We start from the raw sequence: 27081 nt of genomic DNA, 5'->3' as shown, positions 1-27081 counted from the left end.
AGAGAATGACATACTCATCATCTGATGATTAAAGACTGGACCACCCGACAGCCATATTATGAATCATGTACTGCTGATGAATAAGCACTCGTCTTCATTAGTCCAGTGATCTAATGAAGGTATGCATATCAGAGGTCAGGAACGGGGATGGTTATTAAAATACTTGGTATGTAAAAGGACTTGTCAAGTAATTAAAAGTAAACAAGGCTGGGGTTGATTAATCTAGTCCATTGGTATCTAGAAGGATCAGATGCTCTGAAGAAGGTGGAAGATACTTCATACTGAACCGTTACAGAGATTTTTGTATTTTTTTTTACCTACAGGAAAGTGTGTTTCTAACTCCCTTCAACGAGTGGGCTGGTTTATGCTTAGAACCGTTAAAACTCTCTTACGTCTTTCTGTGAAGAAAATAAAAAAAATCCCATCTAAGTGTGGTGGTTTTGCTGTTGATCTAAATCTTTGCCCTTGCTAGAATTCTAGTAGAGTATTGGGCACAGCGGACCCTTTTCCTGCTGAAAAACATTCTCTTTCCTCACTTGCCTTTCATTTGCCTCAACTGTTCTATTTCTGTATTAAGAGAGTGGCTAAACGGTAGCCTCCAGAGTCTCTCTCTGCATGTTCCTTCACATGTGTTGCTTTGTCATAGTCCTTCCCAAAACTGAGGAGGTACCTCCCGGTCTTCCTTCACGAGGAAAGACAACCTAACAGCCTTTGTCCAGGGAGCAAAGATTTTGACCTCGGGCTGCGAACCTTGGGAAAATACACAGGCCCAAGAGGAGCAAAAGGATTAATAGTATATTTAAAAAAAAAATAAATATGTGGCACCGCTATGGTGCTGAAGAATCCCAAAGCACCCTACAAACTTTCTACATATGTACAGCTTGCTTCACTCAGCAGTGAAATCTAGCCACCTTTGCGCTCGTCCAGGGCAGCTGCGTAACGAGGCACGGGAGCTCCAGCAGACGGGTGAGCTCAGCGAGTGACAGCACTGACTGTACTGGTGGCTGCCTGGGCCGGGACCGGGGCCGCAGCACCGGAGGTGTGTAGGCCCAAGCCTAGCCAGAGCTCTCTCAGGCACCCATTTGACTTCAACGGGCTTGGAGTCAGCCCCGCTACAATGGGAGACCGCAGGGGGTCTTTTCTAGCTAATGGCAGGATGGGTTTTATGCATTATGCCAAAGACCATTTTTTTTTTTTCCTGACCTGGATTAGAGCCTGCCCTGGGAACAATGGGATGGGCTGCAGCCCGGCAGAAAGAATTTGCTGAGCTAGCAGGGTCTGAGGTTTGCAGAGCAGAGCAGATGAGAGTGCATACCTGCACTTTTTCTGGCATGAGGCTCAGTTTTGGGGGGACATAGCTGTTAACCTGAAGCTTTTGAACACATTGCTGCATTGTTCCAGCCAAAAGGTGCTGCTGTAGTCCTAAAATTAGAAATCCACAAACATTTAAATGTTTGCAAGCACATGCTTTTCTGCCTTTTGTAACAAAAAAAAATTTTGCTGAGGCTCTGAGAGTTCTGTACAGACCTGTTGACACAAAAGGTCTAAATCATCTTTTGAAAGGCCTTGTTTTACTTGAGACTTTGGCATTTAATAAAGAAGTAGACCACTGGATGGCTCCCGTCTGTCAAATTAAAACCAAAGCATGTCAGAAGACTATTATCATACCAAACTTTTCAAACTTGAACAACCAGTTTTGTATTTAGAGGTTCAAATAGTCACATAGTTACCCAGACCCCTGGTTTAGGTTCACAGGTGCCTTCAGGACTCCATACCTGAGATTTGCTGAGTGCCTGTAAGTCTGGGAGCTCCAGGAACTGAGCACATGTCAGGATCATGCCGCGAAGGTTTATATTTGGTTTCACACTCTGGGGGCTGTAGCTGTTTCCTCCTTTCACAGAAGCCTTCCCACGCTTGCTTTGCTAAATCGAGTTTCAGATCTTTAAGTCACAAGACTACAAGTAAAAAATATCACTTGAATTTATTCTTTCCAGTGCTCTGAAATAGGCTTGGGGCTGGATGACGCTCTTGGGAACAAGTAATCCATCTGTGGGTATCTGCTAAATCCTAGTAGAGAGCTACTGTTAACCTTGCCTACTGTCAATGTCACTTCAAGAGCAGAAATATTTTTGACAAAGGGAAAATATTTTTACCCAACTTGGATTTGAAATCACAGAGAAATTGGGGACACTTTGGCCTTTATTTTCTGAATAGAGAGGGGGAATAGTGGTTACTATTTTAGTGTGTTGATGCCAAGCACAGAAATCACTTTGTGAATTAAATAACTGCAATTCCATGCCAACAGCGAAGGGGAGATCAGCTCAGCATGTCATAGGTGGAAACAGAAAAAGAAATACTAGACAGTTGTTGATCAGTCTTCCCCCTCGCTGGCTGAAAAGACAGATCCTCCCCACGTGCCTAGAGAAATGTGGAACACAAAGCTTCCCGTAAATACGTTCACAGTGGTGAAATGTGGGTTTCACTGCCATGTTAGGTTTTAAAAGACATCAGTTATGTGTACAGTGTAGATATTACTGTAAGGAGTGAGTGGCATGTGGAAACAGGAAAAATGTTCCTTTTCAAATGGACATACAGGGCAAATAAGGCACAGTTACCATGGTAGTACCTTTCCAGTTGAGAATCTCAAGAGGAAATAATATTCAAATGGCCATTTTAGCACTTTGCTTAAAAATATCTTTTGATTCTTTCTCTATCTCTCCTTTTCTCTTCAACCTTTTCCTTTTCATGTGCTCCCCATATCCTGCACCTTCATACAGTCAAATCGTCTGACCTGGCCCGGCTGCTGGCTTTACTTAGCCTGCTGAGGGGTCTCATATCAGCGGCAAGTTCAGCAGGTGCTGAAGGCCCTTCAACTTCATCGCTCACCACCTCCTCCTCTGCTTTCTTCACCCCTGGCTCTTCCTGAGGTCCTGGCTTCTCCTCTTCTTGTTCCTCCTCCTCTGCTCTTACCTTCTCCTCTTCCGGTTCCTTCGCTTGTGCATACGATGGCAACCTCTCATCGAATGCCCGGGAGAGATCTTCCAACGGTCCCATCCCAATCTTCTCCTCAAACTCATTGAAGGCTGATGGAAGGGGACTGGGCTCAACTCCTACTTCTGTGAGAGGGAAATAGGGGGACACTGGCTTCTCTTCTTCCAGCAGCTTGTAGCCTTTGGTCTTCGGAATGGAGGGGACTGCGATGGCAGGGAGGGGCTTCTCTGGGACCTCTCCCAGCTGCTCCTCTGCTGGTCTTCTCAGAGCCCTCCGGATCCTTTTCAAGATCAAGTGACTGATCTCCACAAGGTTGAGGAAGAGGGACACAGAAGCCACCACCAGCATGAACATAATAAAGATGGTCTTCTCCGTGGGCCTGGAGACAAAACAGTCCACAAGATTGGGACAGGGCCACCGCCCACAGCGGTAAAGGGGGAGAATTCGGAAGCCATACAGGAAGTACTGACCTACTATGAATCCCACCTCAAAGAGAGTTTTGAAAATTATGTGGAAGATGTAGGTTCTCAGGAGGGTACCCTCCAGGCGAAACTTCTTGGTCCCATCAGGGTTGTTGCCTTTGTTTTGATTTGGAGCCAGGGGCAGCTTCTCTTCATCCACCTCAGCTTGCTGACGCCTCTCAGCTTCCTCCCTCTCTCTCCTCTTCTCCTCCATGCGAACATGGTGCACCGCATGCCCAAAGTACATTAGCGAAGGCGTGGATACAAAAATGATCTGCAGGACCCAGAGCCGGATGTGGGAGATGGGGAAGGCCTCATCATAGCAGACATTCTCACAACCAGGTTGCTGAGTGTTGCACACAAAGTCTGACTGTTCGTCTCCCCACACTAGCTCGGCAGCCGTTCCCAGGATCAGGATGCGGAAAATGAAGAGCACTGTGAGCCAAACTCTCCCGATGACAGTGGATTGCTCGTTCACCTGCTCTAAAATGTTCCCCAAGAAACTCCAGTCACCCATCTCTTACTGTCTAAGGAAAGAAAAAAGAAAGAGAATGACCACAAATTATGCTAAATTTAAAAGATTTGAGGTTTTCCCACTGATGTCTTTTGTTGCTTTCAACCAGTAAATATTTCCCTAATATGCTTTGAGAACAGAAAGAATGTTGCTTGCTTGCTTATTTGCCTGATCACAATGATTTATTAGCAGGAGAAGGGCTGGGAAGCCAGAGCAAACTGCTTGCTAAATTCCTTCTTCCCTGGCTCTAAACGGGCAATTACTTTTCAGCCGGGAAGTATATTTAACTCCTTTTCCAGGTAAGAGTGCTTTGTAGGCTCAGCTGCATGAGCCTGTTTAGATTTTGTACACGTACGAACACTCGCCAGCAGTACAGTAGAACAGATTTATCAGCATGCAGCTGCAGTGGTTAGAAAAGAGAGTGAAGCTTTCAAGCACTCTTCTGCACCAGAACCACACACGGGTCAAACACATCTCGAACTGGTGCCCGTCTTGCACCTACACAAACCTGAATTCTCTCTAGGTTGCATATATTAATTCTACATTGGAAATCACTCTTTTAGGTAAGAATAGCAATTATAACACCATTACTATGTTAGTAATACTGTATAAGCTTCACAACTACCAAGTATACTAGTTTTGCTATATATATTATATACAATAGAATTATTTGGTGTTATTGGGCTATTCTTTGTATCCTCTTCTGAAGTCAGTTGCCACACTGACATGGGAACCAACCTGGAGAAAAACACAAAGGTCCATAACTGGGACCTAAAATACTATTTTCTCTCTCCAAAATGTCAGTGCTGCTATCTGAGGCTAACACAGAGCTGGAAGCCAGCTGCAGATATCCTAATGGAAAGCTAAGAAAGTAGTCCATTTTCAAGTCAGGCAAGTCAAACATTACATCTGTCATTATTTTTACATTCTAAGAAATTATTCCTAGGCCAGGACTTCATCCTGCATATCCTAAACTTCCTGCTATATAATTTTAGGCAAGGGAAAAATCTATGAATGAGGGAAATAAAGAGGAAACTTGTTTGGGATGGGCTGATTTAACACATCACAGCAGTCTGAAGTCTCTGAGGAATGCAGAATATTACAGTGATCCAGAAAGACCGACTTGCGGACAATGACTAGTGAAACAGGGAACATTATTCATAAAACAGCTGTTCCCAGGGATCTAGAAGTTCATCTCTTAGATACTACCTCCATCTATAGTTTCCTAAATGCAGACACACATTCACAAGTGCTGGGAAAAAGAAGGTACAGTCAACAGCATGGAAATCTGAGTATCTAAACTTCCCTCCTCCTTCAGATACCACTGGGATATGTTTGTAATGCCATATGTTACGACACACCAACGCATACCAGTCTGTTTCAACTACTGTGTGTACGTATTCACACATAGACAAACACACAAAATATTGAGAGTTCTATGGCTCGGGGGAATTTCACAAATTTTCAACAAAAAAAATCCTTCTGATACCATTTTTCTAAAACAAGATGGACTCATTTTCCTTGCCTTCAAACCTTGTAAAATTTTAAGCCCAGACACCCATGTTAGCAAATGAAGAACAGAACGCAGTCCTTCAGCTTGCATAAACACCTTGCATGCGTAAGCGGCAAACATATAATTTAATCACCGAAGAAAATTGCTACTTTCTCAGTCATTAAAGTTGAGTAAAAGAGTGTGTTAATGTCAGCACTTACATTAACAAGTCTAGCAGAAGATTATGCTGTTTACATACATTATCTAAACTGATTTAAACAGTCTCTTTCTGCAAATTCACAGAGCAAAGTACACCCGACAGTTACCAATCATGTGCAACTCTGTAAAAAACACGACTACACGCAATACAAACTTCACTGTCCCACAGGCACCGCGGTTAACTCCATCCCTTTCTTTCTTTGTGAGTCATGCTGATATCCACAGCTGCCATTTGAACATTTCCACTGCAGCACGCAAGAGCGACATTCTAGATGTGATAAATACGGAAAATTCAGTGTACAAGAGAAGGAAAAATGTTTCCTGTCTAGCTCCATGAAATGTCTTGCTTGCAGCTTGCTACGTTTGGCTAAACTCTTCCTGCCATCACTTCCTAACTAGTCACGTTTTTCAAAACTCTGCATGACCATCCTCTCTATCTTCTGCAAGTGAAGTGGTTCGAGGTCGCTCAATTGGTTCAACTGCAAGCAACAATTTTGGGTGGACTAAAGATGAGTGGTACAACCAGTTCAAATGTCTAGGATTCCACCTGTAAGCAGTCAGCCCCTCAAGTTTCAAAAAAGGTGCAAGCGATAAATTCAGGCAGTCACCTTTTCCCTTAAATTGCCTGTCGTGAGGAAGGAGCAGGAGACTGCCTAAGCCCACTCAGAGTCAACAGACTCATGTTCTTAACTCACACAGGCTTGTTGCAAACCCCCACCCTGCACTTCCAGATGTTGCAACCTGAGCACGCTACCAGCGAAAAAGACTGTATAGGTTAAGGACATTGAGCAAGCAACTTGCCGCTGTGAAAGGCTCCACCGGAGAAATGTGTCCCCCTCCTCTCTTGGCACTCTGCAGGGAAGAGTGAACTTTTGTCTCTCTTCTTCCCTACCCTAAAAGTCCCAATCTTGTCGCACGACTGAGCAGATATGACTGAATTGGCTCTGATGGTGGGTTTTAGTTGCCCTGCAATATTTAAGCTCCGAGCCAGACGGCTTTATGAAGTGAGTGACAGTTAGTGACGCGGGGAACAATAGGGAGAAAAAAAATAGAGAAAGAGAGGCAGAGAAACAGAGAGGAGCATCCACTGAACATGAAAAAGCAGAGGGGGGAGAGGAACAGGCGACAGGCACTGAAAACCTAGTACATGCATAAATGGGAGTTGGCACAGTTAAGCAGGGACCGAAGCATCTCTGCAATTCTGCCACGGTTCAGCACAGCTCTGTGTGTCCCCCCACTTGCTAGTCTTTAGGTGTTGTGGTGTGACAGGTGAAACGGGAGTGCCAACATCTCTGATGGTGGCAGAACTAACTGAATTAATTTATTACCCTACGCCCAGCTCTGACAGGCAAGTCGCATTGCTTATTTCCAGGACAGGTGGTCACACAGGTACTGGACCCGTCCTTGGCATTGTCAGATACGTTGGGCTGCTCTTTAACATCTTTTATCAGGAAGCAGCAGCAGTATGGGAAAACTAGATCATCAGTCAATATTCATTAAAGCTGAGAAATACCAATTTTGCAACCTTGCCTTTTAGTGTTTTAGTTCTGCTTAGTTTTTCCTCCAAATGCACCTTGCAAATGCACATGCATCAAAAATGTCTAAAACAAACTGTTTTGTTAAGGAGCGTAGCCAAATTCCAGCAGCCTAGCAAACAGGAATGTTACCCCAGGCGCACTTGCCTACCCCCAGCCACCCGCAAAAATGCTGGAGAGCCTGCAGGAGAGAAAAATCACAGGCTCAGTAATGCATCCACAAGTACAACTAACTGCCCTATGAGTTTTAGTTATGAGCCAAAGGATATAACTTGATTCTGAGGTGCTATTTCTGTAGTCTTTCTGTATGAATTGCTCAGAATGTGCTCTTGGTGTTCAGCTTTGAAGAAAGAGGATTACTGGAAGCAAGATCTGCTAAGCAATGATACAGATACCAGGCTTATAAAGTGATGAAGCAGCAAGTATTTCTTCTCTCTCTTTATGCAGACTCAACACTGAATTTAATTCCCCCAAATGGCACTGGGAGATGCTCTGTCTCTAGAAAAGCTGTCATTTGAATGAGATATTACGAGGGCCACAACATTTTGTATCTTCAGACCAATGGTTTCAGGCCTCTCTTCAGTGTTTCTGGGCATTTGTGCCCCTGTAAGTTCAGAGCCTCATTTCAGCAGTTGTCTTCCCAAACAGCTTTTCAGCAGAGTTCCATAGTCCCAAAGTCCAAAGCACCACTGAAGGCAGAGATGATGTTTTTCAAACTGAATTTCAAAAGAGCTAAAGGGTAAGTGAGAGATGGAAAATAATTGCATTTTTCCAAGAAGGATCAGTTTGGAGATACAAAAGAAAAATCAATCTCTATGCATGCAGTTGGAATGAAGGTCATATTCTGAACACCTTAATAAATCACTCTCTTCACAGAGAAGTGGTAGAAGTCTATACATGGCATTTTTCAGCCTGTGCTACCTAAAGCATGGGAATAGTCTTCCTGGAGAGAGGACATGGAGAGGAGAAGACACAAGTCCCAAGAACATGAAGTGAATAAGAACAGGCACAGTGTGATCAACAAGAGGAATAAGAGCAGTAAGGAAGAGTAAGGAATACCTTTGTTGCTTTGTTTTGCTATATGCTACTGAGATAAATTAGGATTAATACATAAATGACTGGTCATCACTGCCACCTTCATCCTCTCTCTGGGAAGCTGTACAAGAGGGAGGACTAAACGATACCACCAGCAGCTAACACCTTTAGAGTGCCTGCAAGCAGCTGCATCATGGAGGCCAGATGGTTCAGATGTTAAACTGCCCGTCCCTTTTCAGACTGAAACCGTCTTTTTGGAAAGCTCAGCTCTGGCTGAATGTGCATATCCCTTTCTGGCCCTTATCTGTCTAATAAAATGAGCCAAAAGCCAAACCTGGTGTGTAACTACATGGCTGTAGTCCATCTCTAAATTACATCCAGCTACTGTCAGAGACGTTTCCCATCAACCTTCTATCTGCCACTTGCAAACGCTATCCAAATATCAAACGCTGTGTGGCAAGTTGCAGAACAGCTTGCAAGATGCAGCCAATGCAGAAATTATATTCAAGTCACTGATGACTGGGTATATGTTACCTTCATCTGAATGATCAGGGTGACTTTCTTTGCTATCATTAGGGTGCAGAGCCTTTAACATAGGACACACTGAGTTTGCTGGACATTTCTGGTTTGAGGGAAAACACACGGTCCCTTCAACTGGATGCCTTTTAAAAAGGCACCACGGAGCTCTTGGCCAGATTCTCCAGCTCACTAGGGCCTCCTCCCCCTGCAGAAGTACAGAAAATGGCCTAAATGAAGATGAAGATGGCCAAGGAGGAATTCCTCTTGTACTGAGGCTACACAGGGAAGTGGTTGTTTGAGACAAGGATGAAGAGGAGAGGGCAGGAGAAGAGCCAGAAGGGGACTTCGTTCTCTCAGGCATCAGGTTAATGCTGGAAGTCAGTGCTGCCTTTGTAACATGAAAGCAATGGCTGTGAAAGAAAGGAGTAGAGACCATAAAACCAAAGGTCTAGAAGGCTGGACCTCACACGCAGCATGCAACATTCGCTGAATCTGCCAAAGAACAGCAGTGCCAGACTGATAATGGCCAACACTTCCAAACTGTGTACCTGGCCCAGCATTTACGCTCTCGTTAGGCAATCTGTAGAAGTGCTGAGTACTTCCATCTCCAAAAACAGTGCTAGAAATAATAGCAGCTAATGAGAGTAACACCGTTACTCAGTGACTTTTTCTTGCCTTCAGGACTTCTCTTGCCTTCAAAGAACCATGGACATCTCCTGCATTTTTAAAATGTTATTTTCTTTGTAAAGAAGTTTGCTTCGTTGCTGAATTCTCATCCTCTAGCTGCTTTGAGGGTGGTGGTTGAGGTTCCATCTCTGGCACCACTGAGACTGTAAAGTCTTCACTGCAACTCAGCCTTTTGCTCAGAGACTACGAGGTCACTTGGGGAATGTGGGATTTTTCATTCCAAATGGATTTCCAACACAGACATGATGTCAGGACAAGGCAGGGCCATGCTATTGAACAGCTCTGTTCATGCATGATGGCAGATTGTGCAATTATATAGCGCACAACCCTGGATAACGATACCTCTCCCTCAAACAAAGTTATCTTCTCCTGATCTGCTTAGCTAGAAAGTGGCACATGCTTCCTGTTCTTCTGCTGAACGCACAAACCTTTCGCTCATGGCTGAAGCTGAACGCTAGATATATTCAGCCTCCCTGCAAGAAGCTGGGACCTTTACCCAACAATCTTGTTGGCCAGATGCTACCCAACTTAGCAGACACCTGCTTTCTAGTAACATGTCTCTCTGTCCATCCCAGAGCCAAAGCCATCTATCAGTCTGATCACTAGGGCGAGAGTCTCCCAGATTTCATCTTCTCTCTGCCACCTACTGGTGTCAGAAATCATTAAATGTAGCTAGCCCTGGGCAAATCTTTAGGCAGAATTTGCAGCGTGCCTACAAGACTGGTAAATGTCACCATCATCCACGTTTTAAGGGCAGAGCTCAGTAGAGCTCTGAGATTTTCCAGGAGTCTCTTCAGAGCCCTCCAGGCACTGGGGGATATAAATTGCTGGGAAATACATTTTGCTGGGGAACTGCAAACAAACCATAAAGAAAAGAGAGGGAGAAAGATATAAAGCATCAAGGAGGGAAATTGGGGAAGTACGTAACAGGAAGGTTTGGGCAAGAACACAGATTCGATTGTGCTGAGCCTCAAGTGGAGGATAAATACTTCGGGGAAATGTGGATTTAATTTAAGGGATGGAACAAAACTAGACAATTAATAAAGATAAGCAGGGCAAAAGTGGAATGTCTTTCAGTATCTATTTAACTTAAATTCAGTTCTTCTCTGAAAATTACTGTTATAAGAGGACCTGGGGAATTACAGGCCAGTCAGCCTAACTGTGATACCTAGAGAGATATTGGAACCAATTATGAAACAATCAATTTATAAGTAGCTAAAGGACAATAAAGTGATAAGAAACAACCAGCAGGGAATTTTGAAGAACAAATCCTGTCAAAGCAGGCTAATTTCCTTCTTTGACTAACAGGCCTGGTAGATGAGGAGGAAATGGTAGACATAAAATACCATGATTTTAGTGAGCATTTAGAAAATATCTAGATCACAGGCTCCCAGAGCAGCAAGCAAAGTCACCATGCAGAGGCTACACAGGTTGAAGTACCATAATCAAGGGTAATTATCAGGGCTTCACTTTCCCAGCTGGGAGGATTGTGTCCCTGAAGTTCTGCCTCCAGGGCTGCTCAGTATTTCCTTGCATGTTTTGGGCAACAGACTAGAGGACAAAACCGAAAGGATGACAGCTGGGCTGGGGGGGTGACAGTCCCTCCTGAAGGCAGGGGGCTGGGGCGATCAGAATTCGAGAAGAAGGTGAGACACGGGAGAGCTGGGCCGCCCTCTGCAGAGGTGACTGCACCAAGATACGATTCAGGAAAGGGGACTGCACAGACACCAAATGCGCTGGTCTAAACTAGAGCGTAACCATTTTGGCAGCAGTGCAGCAAAGGAAGAGCTGGGGTGGGGCCAAATATGAGTCTGTTAAGTGTGATTCCCGCAGAAAAAGACAAATCTCATTCTGAGATGCTTTACGAGGAGTTTTGTGTATAAGGCAAAGGAAGCAATTATTTTTTGCATTTACTTGATACTGCTGAGCTCTCAGCAGGAACAGTGTGTCCGGTTCCAGGCACTACATTTTACAGGAGATGTAGACAAATTGGAGGGAGTCCAAAAAAGAACAACAAAATGATAAGAGATGTGAAAAAAACATGACTTATAAAGAATGGATAAAATAACTGAGTTAGTTTTCTCTAGGAAAAGAACAACAGGAGGGGAGGCATGATAACAGTCTTCCAGCACATAAAGATTTGTTATAATGGGTGGAGAGACTAAGCAGTTGTCCTCTACGTTCATCAGAAGAAGAAATAATCAGCTTAATTTGCAATAAAAATGATATAGCTAAACATTAGAAAAACACTTTGCAATGGTAAGAATAGCAAAGCACTGCAGCGCAGTGCTTGGGGAGGCTGTAGAATCACAGGAGGATTTTATGAAGAGGTAAACAAACATCTGTTAAGGATGATCTTACCTCATAAGCAGGAAAACAATCGGGGGGGGAGAGAGGCTTTCTGAGGTCTTTATGTAGGGCCAAAGATCTAGAGAAATCTCAGAGAAATATTTTCATTTAAAAAAAAAAAAAAAGTATATTGCCACCAACCCTGAAAACTTATCCTGAACATCCCAGGTAGTCTACACTGCCAAGTGCAATACTGAGCTGGGGAGATACCAGCTCAGGTCTGGGAGCAGGTTGGCTGTGTCAGCAAAGCATTCCACTGGAGTTAATTATCTCCTCTAGAGTGGGGCTAATTAGCTGGGGGCAGCGTGAAGCACAGTGGTTCTATGCTGCTTCCCATGCTAGTGCTAGCTCACCCCAGGCTACCAGAGGTATCTCCACACCACCCTGCTGTCCTGGGGGACGCTTCGGGAGGCTCACTGCTTTGTTCTTTGACTTCAGTGATGACTCTGATCGTGCTGCAGATTTAGAGGTGTTTGCTCACCCTAACCGCATTTCAAACAATTTGTTCTCTTACGATAGTAAGTGTAAGATGAAATGCCATGGCTTATTCAGAGTGTTTCATCTGGACATTGACACTAAACATGAAAAACAGGCTGCGAGCGACCCATGGCACTTCCAGCGAGAACCTCTCTTCTCACGCAGATCAGCGTTGACCTTTTCCAGAGCTGCTGATTTTATCTGGGGGCAGGAGGAACAAGCCCAAGCCACCCACCTTGTCCCATACTATTGCTGGAGTACCATCAGCAAAGCAGAAACAGGGAGCAGGCTCTGCCAAGCGCTCTCTCGGGCTCCTGCAGCCTAAACCACTAGCGGGCGGCATTTTCTCATTCATGCACTGTACAGCACCAGGGGAGACCGAGGGATGCCACGGATGAGAAAAGCGAAGGCACGGTGTGCCTGTTACGCTGCATCTGCACCCTACCTTTCTCTTCGCTCATCCCTCACTTCTCGAACTTTTTCTGCAAGAGACAAGACTAAGGCAAAGCAAACACAGGAAAGTTGCGGTGATGCAGTAGTATCTATCTATCGTGGATACAATTTTTATAGTACTTTTACAATGATTAAGTAGATGGACTTAAACTGATGTGGAGATCACTTTTATGTCACTGATTTTACCTATAGAATCAGTGTAAACTTTGTTGACAAAGCACTCTTTTTGCTAGTATAATCTGTATTTTCACTTGAATCTGCATCCCTTTTCCAGGAAATATTTCTCATGTATACCAGCTGACCTCCATGATTCTCCCTTTAATAACAGCACAGTTAATAACGAAAACTGCACTGAGCTTACAAAGAAGGTGTAAGGCAAAGGAGATGAACTCTCATGTGTCAAGGGTAGGTGCTATGGTACTGCAGCAGCAGCACAAACAGCGCTACGAAGAGAAGAATACTCTTTTAGACACGTGATTTCATGGATCGGCATGATTTCACTTAAAACTTGACCAGGCTATTTCTAGAAATGCAGACCTTTACAACAGTGTCCTGGTTAGAAATTCTAAGTTCTCATGCCAGCGCAGATCTTATTTTTGAAGAGGTAAACTGGGAAAGGGTGCAGAGCTTGTAGGTAAGGTGTAGCACATGCATTATGGAGCTATCATATACAAAATGCCTTTCCAAGGTCCTCATCTACTCCCCTCTTACCTGTTCCTTTCTCTGCCCCCTGCCTAGAACCTACTGCCTGGTCAGACATGGAGGTGGAGTGCATCAGCTGGAGGACATGACTGAGAAGATCTGAGAATATAGGCATGCTGCATACTTGGGTGGTCTATGGACTCAAATTTCCTCTGCATATATTCTAGATTATGGCCCTTCCACCACTATTGAGGTCCTCCTCAGGGAAATGGATTAATTGCTATTGGGAGTTGTGAGGTACCAGACCAGTTAGGGAACATGTTGCTTACAGCCAATCTGGACTATGTAAAGAGGATCCAGGGAAAGCAGTGATAAGCACCTGATAATACTCGTGGTGATAATTAATCGCTCCAGGCCTGCCAGTAAATGAGGGGCTAATAATATCTCCCAGCCTCTTGAGGGGATCTCCGTATGTTTGTTTTATCAAGACTTTTTGTACAATCTCTTAACATCCTCAGGCATAAGGAGCTGGAAAGGACAAAGCTTCTGAAAGATCTGAACAAGTGGGTATGTCTGGAAACATCCTGCGTTACCTCACTGTCCATGAGGTTTGTTGCCTTCCAGTTTCTCATGGGGGCTCATTCCCTACTCCCTTCTCCCTTCTTCAGGGCTCTTCTAACACCACCAAGGCTTGCCTTGCTGAGTGGTAGGCTCAGGGCTCTCAGGAGCGTTGTCACCACCCACTCTCCACCTTTATCTCCCTGCCTTCATTTCCACACCACAGAATGACGCGGTGGAGGTGCGCTGTGCATATGAGGTGTAGAGGTGGCCTGGGAGAGCTCATAAGCAGGGCAGGGGAGTGATGGGGATGGCAAAACAGGCCATTATCTGTTCTTCCAGTCCCAAGAGATGTGCGTACCTGCCGTGCACTTTGGCTGACCTCAGCTTCCCATTTCCCACAGCAGAGCATGTTCCCAGCCTCTCTGGGGAGGACATCCGTGGGGACGGTTCCTGTTTCCCTGCCCTTTCAGTCATTTGCCTTCCTGAGCCTGATATGATTGTTTCTTTGGGCACAGTGTAAAAGATGCCAGCAAGGAACGGAAGCCTCTCATGCCTCAGCAATTTATTAAGAAGAAAAGGAGGTTATTGAACTTGGAAGCTGTTGAGCCAGTCATTCTCTTTTCCTGATCAAGAAGATAACCCATCCATAGATAAATCATCCATCCAGCGGTCTTCAGCATTCCCTGAGACAACTTGGCTTCAAACTAATAAACAGTTGGGTGGCGGGAGGCAGGGATTATCTATGTACAGACCTGCCAGAAAACATAGCTGGTAGGGCTGAAGGGCTTTCATTTCGGAGAGACCTGTTTGCGGGTTTTTTTCCTCACTATTTCCAGCAAACTTCAGTCCCTTGAAGGCCTGTTACCGCTCAGTGAATGATACTCTTAACAGCAATATGGTTTAAAGCGTTATCTTTGTAAGAGAAGCATTAAGATTCTTTGGGGGTCCCCTGTCCTGTGTCAGACCTGGCAAAACTTTCAGCAGCTACTTCTATGGCAAGTCCCACCTTGGCACAGCAACTATTGATTACTCTTCCACATGTCCTGCACTACGAGACCCCATTCTTGCCTGACTGACAAACACCATCATAATGAACACAGCTATTACTACAGATAGTTCCTCAGCAAAACACAGGCATGTATTTTAATGGCCTGTGTCTTTCCAGTCCCTGAGACTCTGAAGCTGGGACACGAACTCTAATATTTCTGTTGGCCACCCTGCTTTGGCCCAGGGTGCAGCAGGTTTTCTGGGTTTCTAATCCTTCTGCTGCCTGTCAGCTCCACTGACCAGTGCTGGGTGTATTCAGCTGCAGCCCTGGCTCTTCCTTTCAAAAGCGTGCCCGCCTTTACAGAAGCACAATATAGAAGTCAAGTCCATTCTAATACATCCTCTTCAGCTGTATACAACTGTGGCATCCCTTTCCATTTTACATTCATCAAGGCTTTGCCTGCCCAGGGGACTATGGCTATAACACACTGGAAAAGATGCTGGGATGGTTTGTACAACTGAATGTTAAAATCGATGGCTACAGCCCTAAGAAAGACTGAGTGGGCAGAAGTGGGGTAAAAAGAAAAAGTATTACCTGCTCGCTTGTTTGTGATTTTGAATAGTAATTTCCTAGCTAATAATATTTAATATTTGTGAGTCATGTTCTAGTAAGTGGATTGATGATTGGGTCCGTGACAGATAACCGAGTGACACTGGAACGTGGGAGCACTGGTTGTTTGAGCACTAACCAAAGAAAAAATAAACATAAGTTATTGCTTAGTTTAACACTTGCTGATGTTGCTGACTCAAAAACAGCCTTGGGGATTTTTAAGTGTTCTAAACAGCTTCCTCCTTTTGCAAACCTTACATCCAAAATGAACAAAACCTGTATTTCACCTCATCTAGTTGGGTAAAGTGATGGTAGAAATGAGAGGCTGGTAGCAGGTTTACTGATCCCCAGTTAACATATAACCCAGTTATACGAAAGCAGAAGAAGGTCCAAAGCGGTAATACAATGCTTTGAAAGACATGATGCTTTAAAAAGTCCTGTTTCCCAGCCCTGAGTAGAATTCTGCACCAAAAAAAAAAAAAATATATATATATATATATATAAATACTCATTGAGAACTGCTTAAAAATTTTTACTAGGCACCAAAAATACACAACTGCCCCGTAAAGAAAGAGAAGTGTAATTGAAAAAACACAACCAGATTTAAAATGGAAATAAGAGTGGCTTTAAGTAAATAAACCACATATAACAAACAGTAAGAGAGGAGAATCTGAACATAAATTAGAAGATAGGAATTATAAAAAAATGATGATGGAAGCGAAAGGGGAAAAAAAGACTGACAAAGCTATTTTTTTAAAAAGTAAATTAAGAACAAAATGAGTCCTAATCATCCTATTGATCTGTTATCAGATGGAAATGTTAGATTATTCAATAATAATGCAGACAAGAAAAATGAAATCAATAACTACTTCTATCCTACTGCTGGGAAAAAAGAAAGTAGATGATGAAGACATTGTTGATGACATGTCTATTCTTGTAGTATCTCAGAGGAATTAATACCACCTACTAAAATCAGGCATTTTAAATCAGCAGGACTCTATAACTTGCACTGAAACTTTTTTTTTTTTTTTAAATAAGCTCCACAGGATATCTCTGCACTGTTTATGTTGATTTTCTGTACTTCTTGGTGCAATGGGTAAGTCCTGGAGGAGAAGAAGAAACCCCATATTCTGGCATTTTGTAAAGACTATGCAGAAGGGCATAATTATTTTATAATGATGTGATAACTGTAGTTACTCACCGGTATCTACAGACTTGTGATAGGATCTCAGGCCTGAACTAAATAATGAAGTAGCTAACACAGAATACAGGGAATAAAAGGAGGGAAATATAAGTAGGGGTAATCAACATGGGTTTATAGAAAATTCACCCCATTGAACTGTGTCAATACTTTAAGGAAATTGCACATACCGTTGTTAAATATAACAAAGCTGGTAGAATGTACTTAAGATCCTGGAAGGCAGTTTCCTTCTATCACATGGCAATTTGATTAAAGAACTTTCTTGACATAAAAATAAGATAGCAGTTATTAAACAGACTATAAATGACCTATCAGACTGGTCCCAAAATACAACTGAGAACTAGAAGTGATTGTTTTGTTTATAGCATGTTTGTACCAAGTCCCTGGAGGGTGTTTGGCGTCACGATATTTTTAGTCAATAACCTGGAAGAAAACATCAAACGTTTTGCAAATGTCACTAAGTCCAGGAGAGGGATGAATCATGAAAAAGGGGACTGCTGCTCTAGAGCAGCCCGGATGGCACAGCGAGTTGGGCAAACACAGAGAGGGTTTGCTTCAGCACAAGGACGGTCACGTCTTGTACATCCGCAAGGAGCTCAGCTGTAGCTCTGCTGCAGGGAACTTCGTCTGGGGAAGCAGTGACTTCATAGAGGACTCTGAGCTCAGGGTAGCTGAGGAGCTGCATATGAGCTCGCAGTGCAACATTGTGCTTGATAGAGCTAACACGATCCTTGTACGTACATGTAGAGGCAAGGTATGTACGTATATCACGTCAGTCCTGCCCAGTTTATTCTCCAATTTTCATGACAGTGCTCCGCTGTCAAAATCTCCCCATCATGTATTCTCCATGACCCCTAATTCAGCAGATTAGAAGAGTGCTTATTTTCTGCTTCAGAAGTCAGCTTGCTTTAATCACTACCTGCCAGTTTGAATGAAGAAGGTACCCCTCAGGACTGTCTTCTCACCTTGTGCTGATCATATGAGATCTTAGGTGCAAACATGGGCTGCCAGTATGTAATTTTAAGGGCTTAAATCTGCTCATCTCTAGTCCAGCTCCCAAAAATAATTTATGATGATCTGTGAGGTAGCCCAGAAATTATTGTCATGAGTGGTGATGTACAGCATCATCCTGAGGAATCTTGCTCATGCATTTCAAAAGCTGGTCCCATCTATGAGCAATGTCTCATCTCTCAGTCCTGGAAAGATAGCGCCTATCTTTGCCACCCATATAAGGGAAGCAGTTTGAAGGACACAGGCAAGACCACGAGAGAAGCAAATTTGAAGCGAGAAGACTAGAATTACTGCAAAGCAGAAAGCAGAGATTAGCAAAGAACACTCAGCAGAAAACAAAGCAATAAAGACATTGCCAGAGCACAACCTACGTGTGCCAAAGGACCGCTCACAGGCAACTCGAACGTAGATCCTGCCTCCCTCCTTCAAGCTTAATACAGATGATGCCGCAAAGCACCAAAGTGCATTTGTATGAAAGGGTATCACACATCAGCACGTAGCAGACTCGTATCTGTCCAGCATGAGGGTGCCAGCAACCTCCTGTGTGTTACTGTACTGTTTCAACTCTATTTACTGGAGTACAAACACCAATCATGGCAAGCTGTCAGTGAACCTACAAAGACTTATAAACAACCAGCCACCAACCACACACCCAGAACAGACTCCCAAAAATACAGAGACTCCTGCAAATTCTCTCGGATGCTATTCGCTGGCCTTTCGAAGCCATCTGACTGTCCTACAAGTAGATTTTAATTTAGCTGGAAAATGGCACTTCCATTAACAGGTCTCCCTGATGCCAAAAACTTTAGTCACTGATGAATCTCAGGTGTCAAAGGTTAGAACCACTTCATTTCCTGCAAACTAGTCCAGTGCTGCTACACTGTTTGAATGCATTGCCTATCCTGCCAAAGCATGGAAAACCTGGAACTGTCCTAGAAAACATCTGTCCTGGGAAAAGCAAAGGCTGCCAAGGAATTAAGGAAAGGGTATTCATTTCTGACCTTCTTTTCAAGAAAGGATTCCTGGGCTTGCCTGGGCAAAAGGCAAGCAAGGGGCAATAGAAGTCTTATTCATGGAACAACAGAACAAAATAAATAATTTAGGCTTTCTGCTAGTGCAGGGAAGAGGGCAGGCATTTAATCTAGCTTGTGTCCCTTACAGAGAAGATAAAACTTCCATAGACTGCCATGGAAGGAGATCTGTGAAAATGCCAAGTACTTCTGATGATCCAGGCTCAACTCTCCCTTTTAGGCAAGACATTTAACAGTGACAAAAGTAAAGACAGTTGTATTCAGACCACACATCCCTGACCCATGGAAAACATTGCTAGACTGGGTCTAAGCCCCAAAGGACTGCGTTTATTCAAGAGCACTCATGGTTTCAACAGCTCTGTGTGTGTTAGAGAAAGGCAAACAGGCTTCTTGGGAAGGGTTTCTATCCGAACAGCAAAGTCTTCATGAAGCAGAGCGCGAGTGTTCCTTTTGAGTCATTAACTCAGCTGTTTTGCACAGCAATAAACCCTAAATAAGGAAACAGCCAAGAGCAGCGCAGATTGCCAGAGGGGTGGGGTAGAGCAGAGGTCTCTGCTTCAGTTCCTGAAAAAACCCTTCACTTGTACTCCCCAGGACTAGATATCTGCCTCAGTGGCACAGGTTATCCATGAGCAGAGGCAGTCCCAGTACCACTGGAAACAAACCCAGGGAACAGGGTCATAGCATGTTTCCGGCAAGAGCCACCAAAGCCAAAAGCTATACGGATTAGAGAAAGTCTCCCGGGGCCCAACTGTGCGAGCACAGCCATCCCAACCATGTTCTGGCTTGCAGTGATAACATTGTGTGCTGAGGTTGGCACTCAGTCCAGGTGAAATCACAAGAGGAAAAGCTTCCCACCCCGCACAGCCTCGTCGGTCACATCCACGGCTCCTCGCCCGCTTACCGCCCCTCGCCACGCTCCACCCAGCCAGCCCTCCTGTGCCGCAGGGGACACGCTGCCCTGCCTGGCTTTCTTCTACTGTGTTGGGGTAGGGCTGGCTCACAAGTAGCCATTGTGCTTCCTAGGAAGTGCTGTTACAATAAGTACCTGCTCATACCGGCTGTGCGTGAAGGCTCAGAGCCTCTGCTGTCACATACTAATATTGCCCCAACCTCCGTCTGCGTCAGCGCTCATCTTTCCAGCACTGTTCTCAGAAGTTTCTAATGGTACCTTGTACCACTGACTCTTCCACATGCATGCTTTTGGCCTCTGCCAAAGTCTAAGCCTGTGAGAAATAAAGCAAGAAACGTAGCCAAAGCCTGGCACCTTGGGAATATAGTTTTTCCACAAAAAAAAAAAAAAAAAAGTCCATTGAGGGGGGAGGGAAAGAACTCATTCTTGTTTGGTTCAGAAATATAGGAGAATACTGTTCAAGATTTAAAGTATATGACAAAGCCATAGATGATGGTATGCAAAGAAATGCCTTGGATTGGCCAGAGAATTAAAGCAACACTGATAAATTATGATTAATACCTCTTATCACTTCATTAGTGGACACTAATGAAGCCTCATTTACTTTGGGATAATACTGCAGCATAATCCAATAAAAAGGTGAACCGAACACTCTGAGTTCAGGTGAGAGGCCTGCATCTAGCCCATGCCTTCTTCTCCCAGCAAAGATGGTGCTTGGTTGCTCCCACTGGAGACTCTGACTTCTCCCATGCTGTACAACCAGACAGCCAGACCCATGGGTGCCACCATGGCCAGTGGAACAGTGCTCCGGGATGAGGGGCTGGTGGCAGGGTAGGGGTGGTGGCAGCTCCTCTTTGAAATGTTGGTGCTCACCTCCACCATCCTGAGTGGTCTTTCAGTGGTGAAGGTGCTTCCCAACGTCACGGAGTGGAAACAAGGTAGATGGTTTCATGGGAAACAGGAATGAAGGGGGAGCAATGCTGCTTACTGGAGCAATAGCATTTGAAACTTGAAGAGTGATGTAGCTTGGTTGTTTGCAGACTGTTCACACAGGGCAGAGTGAAAAGGATTAATGCCTTGGGTTGGGAGGGGATGCCTTCTGCTCTTGCTGTGAGGTCCAAATTCTCAACCCCATAGCTGCCAAAAATGAGCCCACCTCCAACTGTAAAGCCAGAAAGAATTGCTGTGATCATCTAAACCCATACCTTCAAAAACTTGGGTTAGAAGATTCAGCAGAAATCCTTCCCATTTCTGCAAGATTTCAAGAGATGTCACTTTCTGACCAGAATGCAGCCACAATTTAAAAGCCTCCTGTGGAGGATCTTCCACAACCCTCAGTGAATTTTTCTAGTGGTTAATTACAGACAACGTTAAAGAATAGTGCTGGTTTTCATATGACTTTTTTTTTTCCTCCCAGTGTTTGGATCGTATTACCCTTCAGTCTGCTAGACCATAGAAAGCTTGTTCCCCATGTAAGTATATATAGACACTGAAAAAAGTTAGCCTTCAGCTTTCCCTTTTCCCTTCAACTCTTCGACCTCTTTCACTGGAAGGCACGCTTCCAATGCTTTAATACCCTTGGGGCATTGTCCCTGAAACCTCTCCCATCCAGGAACCACCAACAAAAGCACTAAATAGAGTACATGGGAAGTGAGCGTGTTAGTGCTAAATGACACATGCACTCAGCCTCTCCTACAGCTATTCATCTTGAAGTTATTTACCAAAAGCTGCATGAGTTTCCCCAGCTACAGCATCATCCTGGAATTTTGCCGTCAGCCAGTGAGCCGCTCCAGCCCCCACTTCTTCCCTGTCACTGCTTCCCAAGACAAAACTTGCCAGCTGATAAGCATAGCCTGTGTTCCTTATTTTTTGACACATGACTTACAGCAGTTAATGTTATGCTTGGCCCCATCTTTCCGAGTGATATGGACTATTGCAGTAATGTTGGGGGTTTTTTGCTAGCTTACTGATTTTTGAGTCATTCCTACTGATCAGCGACTATTTTGCTGCCTTTCAGATCATTCATAGTAGAGTTCAATAGTATACAGCCACAAATCACCAACTTTACAATGCTTATTCCCCCTTACAGTTACACATCTCCATCCATTTGGAGGACCAACACATTTCCTGTAAAGTTCTAAGGTGGCAAGAAACAGCCACAACAAAAATCTCCAAAAGCACCAAACCAGCACTATCTATTCCTGGCTCAGTTGACCTTGTGTAATTTTATTGTAAATGCTTTAAGGTATAAGTTACCCTTTGATCCTGTAACTTTGTTTCTGTAGGGCCTACTACAAGTGGTCCCTCAATTAAGAAACAATAGTCTTCCTCTCTGGCAGGGACATAAGCAAGTGACGTGACTTACAATTCTCAAACTGCTGCTAGGATCTCATCTTTCAGAGATGTCAGATTTCTCATGAAAACACAGGAACATGAGTAAGTTGTTCTCAAAGTATCTGCAGTGCAAGTCTCTGATCTGGCAAAGCTTACGCACGTGCTTGCTTCATCCTGTGTCAGAGGAGCTAGTCTCAATGCTAGCAGGAGGCTAAACAGTCAAAGCTTTTCTATATACTGTTGTAAATACAAACCTCACATCTTTTCAGTTGTTAAATACACAAATATGGGATTGCATTCCCATGCCTGGTTGCCTCAGGGGCAGTACACAAATTGCAAATAAGCAAATATATGGATTCCCTTACTTCCAAGGGATTTTTGAGGATTTTGAGGATTAACTACTTAACCCCTAATTATACCCACACTGGCTGGCTAATGAATGAGGTGAGGCAACACCCTTGGCTGGTGAGATTTCCCACTTTATTGTAGGATCACTGTACAAGAAGGTATGAAATCCAATGGCTTTCCTCAGTGTAAACAAAGGGTCCAAGCGACACAGATCCTTCCTGGAGAGGCACTTTCTCCCCCAGTGTCACAGCTGACTAATAAAGAACAACCTACCTCCTAGAAGATTTCACTTTAACTGTAAGGAACACTTTGGTTTCCTGCATCATCCAAGTGGTTTGCCCATCCATGTCAGACCACACACCAGAGAGGAACCTAGCACACTCCAGGTTGCTCAGGTTTGGTGTTTCTGACTGGGAGGAGAGATGTGATTATAGGGTGAAACAGGAGTCATTGGTGTCAGGAAACACCAACCTTTGCAACGTGCTGCTGGATATTAAACTTTGAGTAACCTTCACTTTAGTCTCCTGACTAGGACCAGGAAATACAGAGCAGCATCTTACAAGCATCAAGACCTGCATACTCCGCACCCCAAGGTATAGCCGTGGCCTATGGTAACAGACCCACGAAGATTTTTAATGCAAAAGATTTTTAACGGCTTCAGAGACCCCAGTTGCAGTACCATTGCATGCAAGCTAGCAAGAGGGATGGGGATAAACACATGGCTACTGCATGTGGCACTTGCCCCGTGATCCACAAAGTAAAATAGCAAACATGTTCCTTTGGTCATATGTTCCTTCACATTATTTTTCGGAATAAAGACTTACTCAGAGATCTGATACAGAGGATCCAGACCATGCTAAAGCCACCACCCCCACCACCACCCACCCCCTGATATATTCGAGATAGTTATCTAGAGGATGAGTTCTGCTCTCATTGAATTTGGAGAGAGCAGCAGGACTTGGAGACCCATCATTTGTGTACTTGCCCCCACAGAAGCCCTTAGCCTAGCTAGCTGAAAAAATACAGTATTTATGGAGCGTATTCAATTGTACAAAACACTGCCAACACTTCTCAATTGTACAAAATACTGCCAATACTTCTCCCACCTTTCCCTAATTATTTTCTTCCTCTTTCCATCTTTCTTTTTGTTTTTGACTGCTTCCCCTTTCTGTCTCCTTCTGCTTCAGCTTGACTGGGCTTTCCTTTCTTCTTTACCCCATAACTCTATCTTTGATGCCATCTTCTTGGATGATCCACACCAGTAGCACTGGGCACTCCTGTCCCACCTGACTGATGGGCTTCATCCCCCTCACAAAAGCATATCCCAGTAGTATTAGGCCTGTATGGAAAAGCAGACATCTCCTGATTACTCAGATCCTTATTGCTTCATACAGGAAGAGCCTGTTTATAGCCTGGAGCCTGCAAAGACTTCTGGAATTTGAAATGCTTTCTCCTTCCATTTTGAGGGCAAGCAGCTGAAGAGACCAGGAATCACAAATATCTTGGCCTTCCAGATATCGACCTTACCTTTAGATCCTGTGGCTCAGCAAATGTACTATCACATATCCCACTGTTTACCCAGCCTATGCAATCTGATAGGCTACCTATACTGAAGGGGGTGATTAACGTCTAAGAACAGATAGGAGGTAACCTTCCACACAGCCATGATATATTTTTGGAAGGGCAAGGCAAAGTCAGAAGGGCTTACTAAACTCTTTGATCATTTAAGCTTCTGGTTACCAAATAACCACTAGTATCCCTTCCATCAACTGATTTATTCTTAGCTACGTGAATCCCCATCCCCATTTCTGCAACATTAGCATCTACTCCTAAGCTACATCTTTGTTTCCAGCTACACCATCATTCCTCAGCAGTTCCAGTAACCCATTCCCCAGGTGCTATCCTTTTCCTGATTGAAGACATATAATGCACCTTGCTTGCTGCACCCTTCTCTCACCTTCCCCAGCATCCCAATCACTTGACATGAGCAACCAGTAGGCCACAGTTTGAAAACTCCTACTTCTAAGCCCCCTTCCCCCCCCCAAAAAAAAGTAGGACAATCTGCTTAATACATGGATTTCTCATAGCTTATCTCATTCCCCTGTTGGTTGTTACATTCACATCTGCTGCTAACTAGCCTCATTTGTAGCAAAGCACAGCAGGAGCTAAAGAAATCTAAGTCTGGTAGAGTTATAATACCAGAAGTACTCCCCCATTTCCATCATCTCCATGTCCTGCTTTTTATTTTCTCTATTCCCTCCTTCTCCTCCTTTCTTTTTTTGCTGGCATGGTGAACTGTTACACTAGGTCAGCAGCAAACCGAGCTGGTTAGTGCTGAGTGCAGGAGCAGCTCAGCTGGGAGTTCACATCCCCTCACTGCTGTGCACTGGACAAAGGGTGCAGCAAATACCAGCACCCTTAAGGGATGCCACATAGGGTGTCCATGGGAAAACACTGACCAAGAGCATGACTTCGGGAGGACATAGATATCTCACACCTATCTGTAGCAGGGGTATCCATCTCAAAACAGGACTCACCACTTTGCTGTCTTTCCTGGTCTAAGTACATAATGTATGAGGGATTTTTGTCAAAGAGCACTCCGGAAAAAAAAGATTGTAAGCCAGGCTGGTGGTGACATGGCCCAGTAGGCCACTAATTAGGACATTTTACTACAATGTGGAAAACAAAGATAGAAGTTCAACACTTTCTCCATTTGACCTCAAGTGTCTTAGGAAAACAGCTCTGCCCTTCAGGATGAAATTAATCCAAATCTGATAAGGAAACTCCCTAAAATTTCAAAGAACAATGACCAGACAGCTAGATAAAGTCTTGGTCTTATATGGGTAGACTACCAGAGGGACATAAAGAAAGCACAGTCTCACTTTTTACCACCATGACAGCTTAGCCTAACATTACATACATTTCATTTCATATGCTCTGGTCATTTACCTCCTGGTCTTAGACGCCAGCCACAACACTCACCTTGTCCACCAGCCCTGCACTGTGCACCAGTTGATCTGGTATGCCTTCTCTGAAAATCTGTACGAGATCAGCCCCTGACAGAAAGATGGGCAGAGGGACAGCTCGCTTATGGATCCCAGTGGACTGAAGTGAGAACTGGATATCTAGTTCCTCAGGCTGTTACCAAATGCAGACTTTGGGGACATTACTGACAGATACCACAGACTTCCATGGTGAGCTGGCATCAACAGTTTAGGGAATCAAAGTACTGGTCTCAAGAGCTAACAACGAGTACAAAATAGTGCACTAGTACACACAAATACCTTCACAATATTCAGCTGCCTAACTCCCAGGTGGGCAGTTAATCAGTATTCATTTCAAGGGTAATGAGGTGTTTATTGTCTCCAAGATGGTGTGCTCCTGCCTAGTATGAACAGGGTCAAGGAAAAAGTACTGAAGTGTAAGAAAAGAAATTTTGAAGACTTGGGAAAAGGCATTAAGGTGAGCAAGCAGATGCAGAAAGAGTCAGTAAGTGGTTAAACATCACTCTTGAAGATGGCAAGTATGAAGGGACAGCAGCCATGAAATGGAGACAGCAGCCATGAAATGGGGCCATACGGAGCCCACGTGGAGAGGCTGAAACCTGATGGAGAAGGGACAGAAGGAATAGGAAGCTGGGGAATGACGGGGGTAGGCAGCAGGGCCTGGGAGGCAGGAGGCTGGGGACTGCAAGCAGCACTGCAGTGATTGAGGACAACTGAGCTTTTCACTCAGTGTAGGCAAAAAGTCAGGTTTTAGAGGAAAAACTGGTGAGATTTGTCAGGTCCATATGCAAGACAGAGCTTGGATACAGTACAAAGTGCAGGAATCTGGATGTCACTGTCAGGGAGAGCAGAGGAAGTGCTGGGGGTGATGAGGAGAGGTGGTCTTGGGAAAAGGCCCGGGTTTCCCACACATCAAGTTCCAGATGTTGGTAGCGGATGATGGAAGACTGGAGAAATGGGGAGATGCTGGAACAAAGAGGTGGTAGTACAGGATGTTGGAGAGAAACTAGAGAAAGAGCAGAGGGGGAGAACAGTTCAAAAGTACAGGAAAGATCAAAGCTGGTGAGAAAAAAAATAAGAGACTCCTAAAGGTGGCTGGGGCAACAGTAGATATTCCTGTGAGAACAACTCTGGGATTATGTTATTGAAAATAAACTTCAAGGTATCCAAGTATTGGGGAGGAAGAACTTGGCAACGATAACGTGAATACAGGGAATGCGGAAGGAGTTTGTTCCATGCTGCAAGTTTGCAGCATGTGGAAGTGATTACAGGGATGATTACAAGACTAGTGCTATATAAAAGATACAGGATAATAACATTCAATGAATACCATAGTACAGAGCAGAGCTGCAGCCCAAGAAGAAAAAAATATGCTGAGAGCTGCATAAGCCTATTTTCTGAATAAGATGGAAAAGTAAAACAGCAAGTCAAATTGAAACTTTTCATTGATTTCACTGGAACTTTCTGTTGTTAATGATAATTCCTTCCTCTAAAGAAGTCCTTTGTTTCATCTTTCATCATTTAAAATGATAGTTGGACCAATGAAGCAGAAATCAAATCTTCAGCCATGAAAAAAGTGAAGGGACTTGGCCCTGAGTTCTTTGATAAAAATCTTCAGAAGTTTTTCCTCCAGTAAGGAATTTTAGCATCATGACTTTTCTCTCCAATTCAGGAAGAAGGACACTAAGTCTAGGATCCTTTAAAGA

The 27081-nt window shown here is 44.1% G+C and overlaps 1 protein-coding gene across 7 annotated transcripts in view; it reads right to left on the bottom strand.

The window, feature by feature from the left end:
* Positions 1–1962: 1962 nt before the first annotated feature.
* Positions 1963–27081, bottom strand: part of GJA8 (gap junction protein alpha 8) — a 47582-nt gene continuing 22463 nt past the window's right edge. For 2 of the 7 annotated variants that reach the window (XM_054841607.1, XM_054841625.1), the window contains 2 exons: positions 20562–27072; positions 1963–3979 (listed from right to left, as the gene is read on the bottom strand). In XM_054841607.1, coding sequence (XP_054697582.1) covers positions 2770–3969 — 1200 coding nt within the window. In that variant the 5' untranslated portion in view covers positions 3970–3979; positions 20562–27072 and the 3' untranslated portion in view covers positions 1963–2769. The other 5 variants (XM_054841615.1, XM_054841634.1, XM_054841659.1 and 2 more) reach the window with 4 other exon arrangements.

Source organism: Grus americana, chromosome 1, assembly GCF_028858705.1.
Source record: "Grus americana isolate bGruAme1 chromosome 1, bGruAme1.mat, whole genome shotgun sequence".
Lineage (NCBI taxonomy): Eukaryota > Metazoa > Chordata > Aves > Gruiformes > Gruidae > Grus > Grus americana.
The sequence above is the reverse complement of the archived record's forward strand: the minus strand, read 5'-3'. Positions and strand labels throughout refer to the sequence as shown.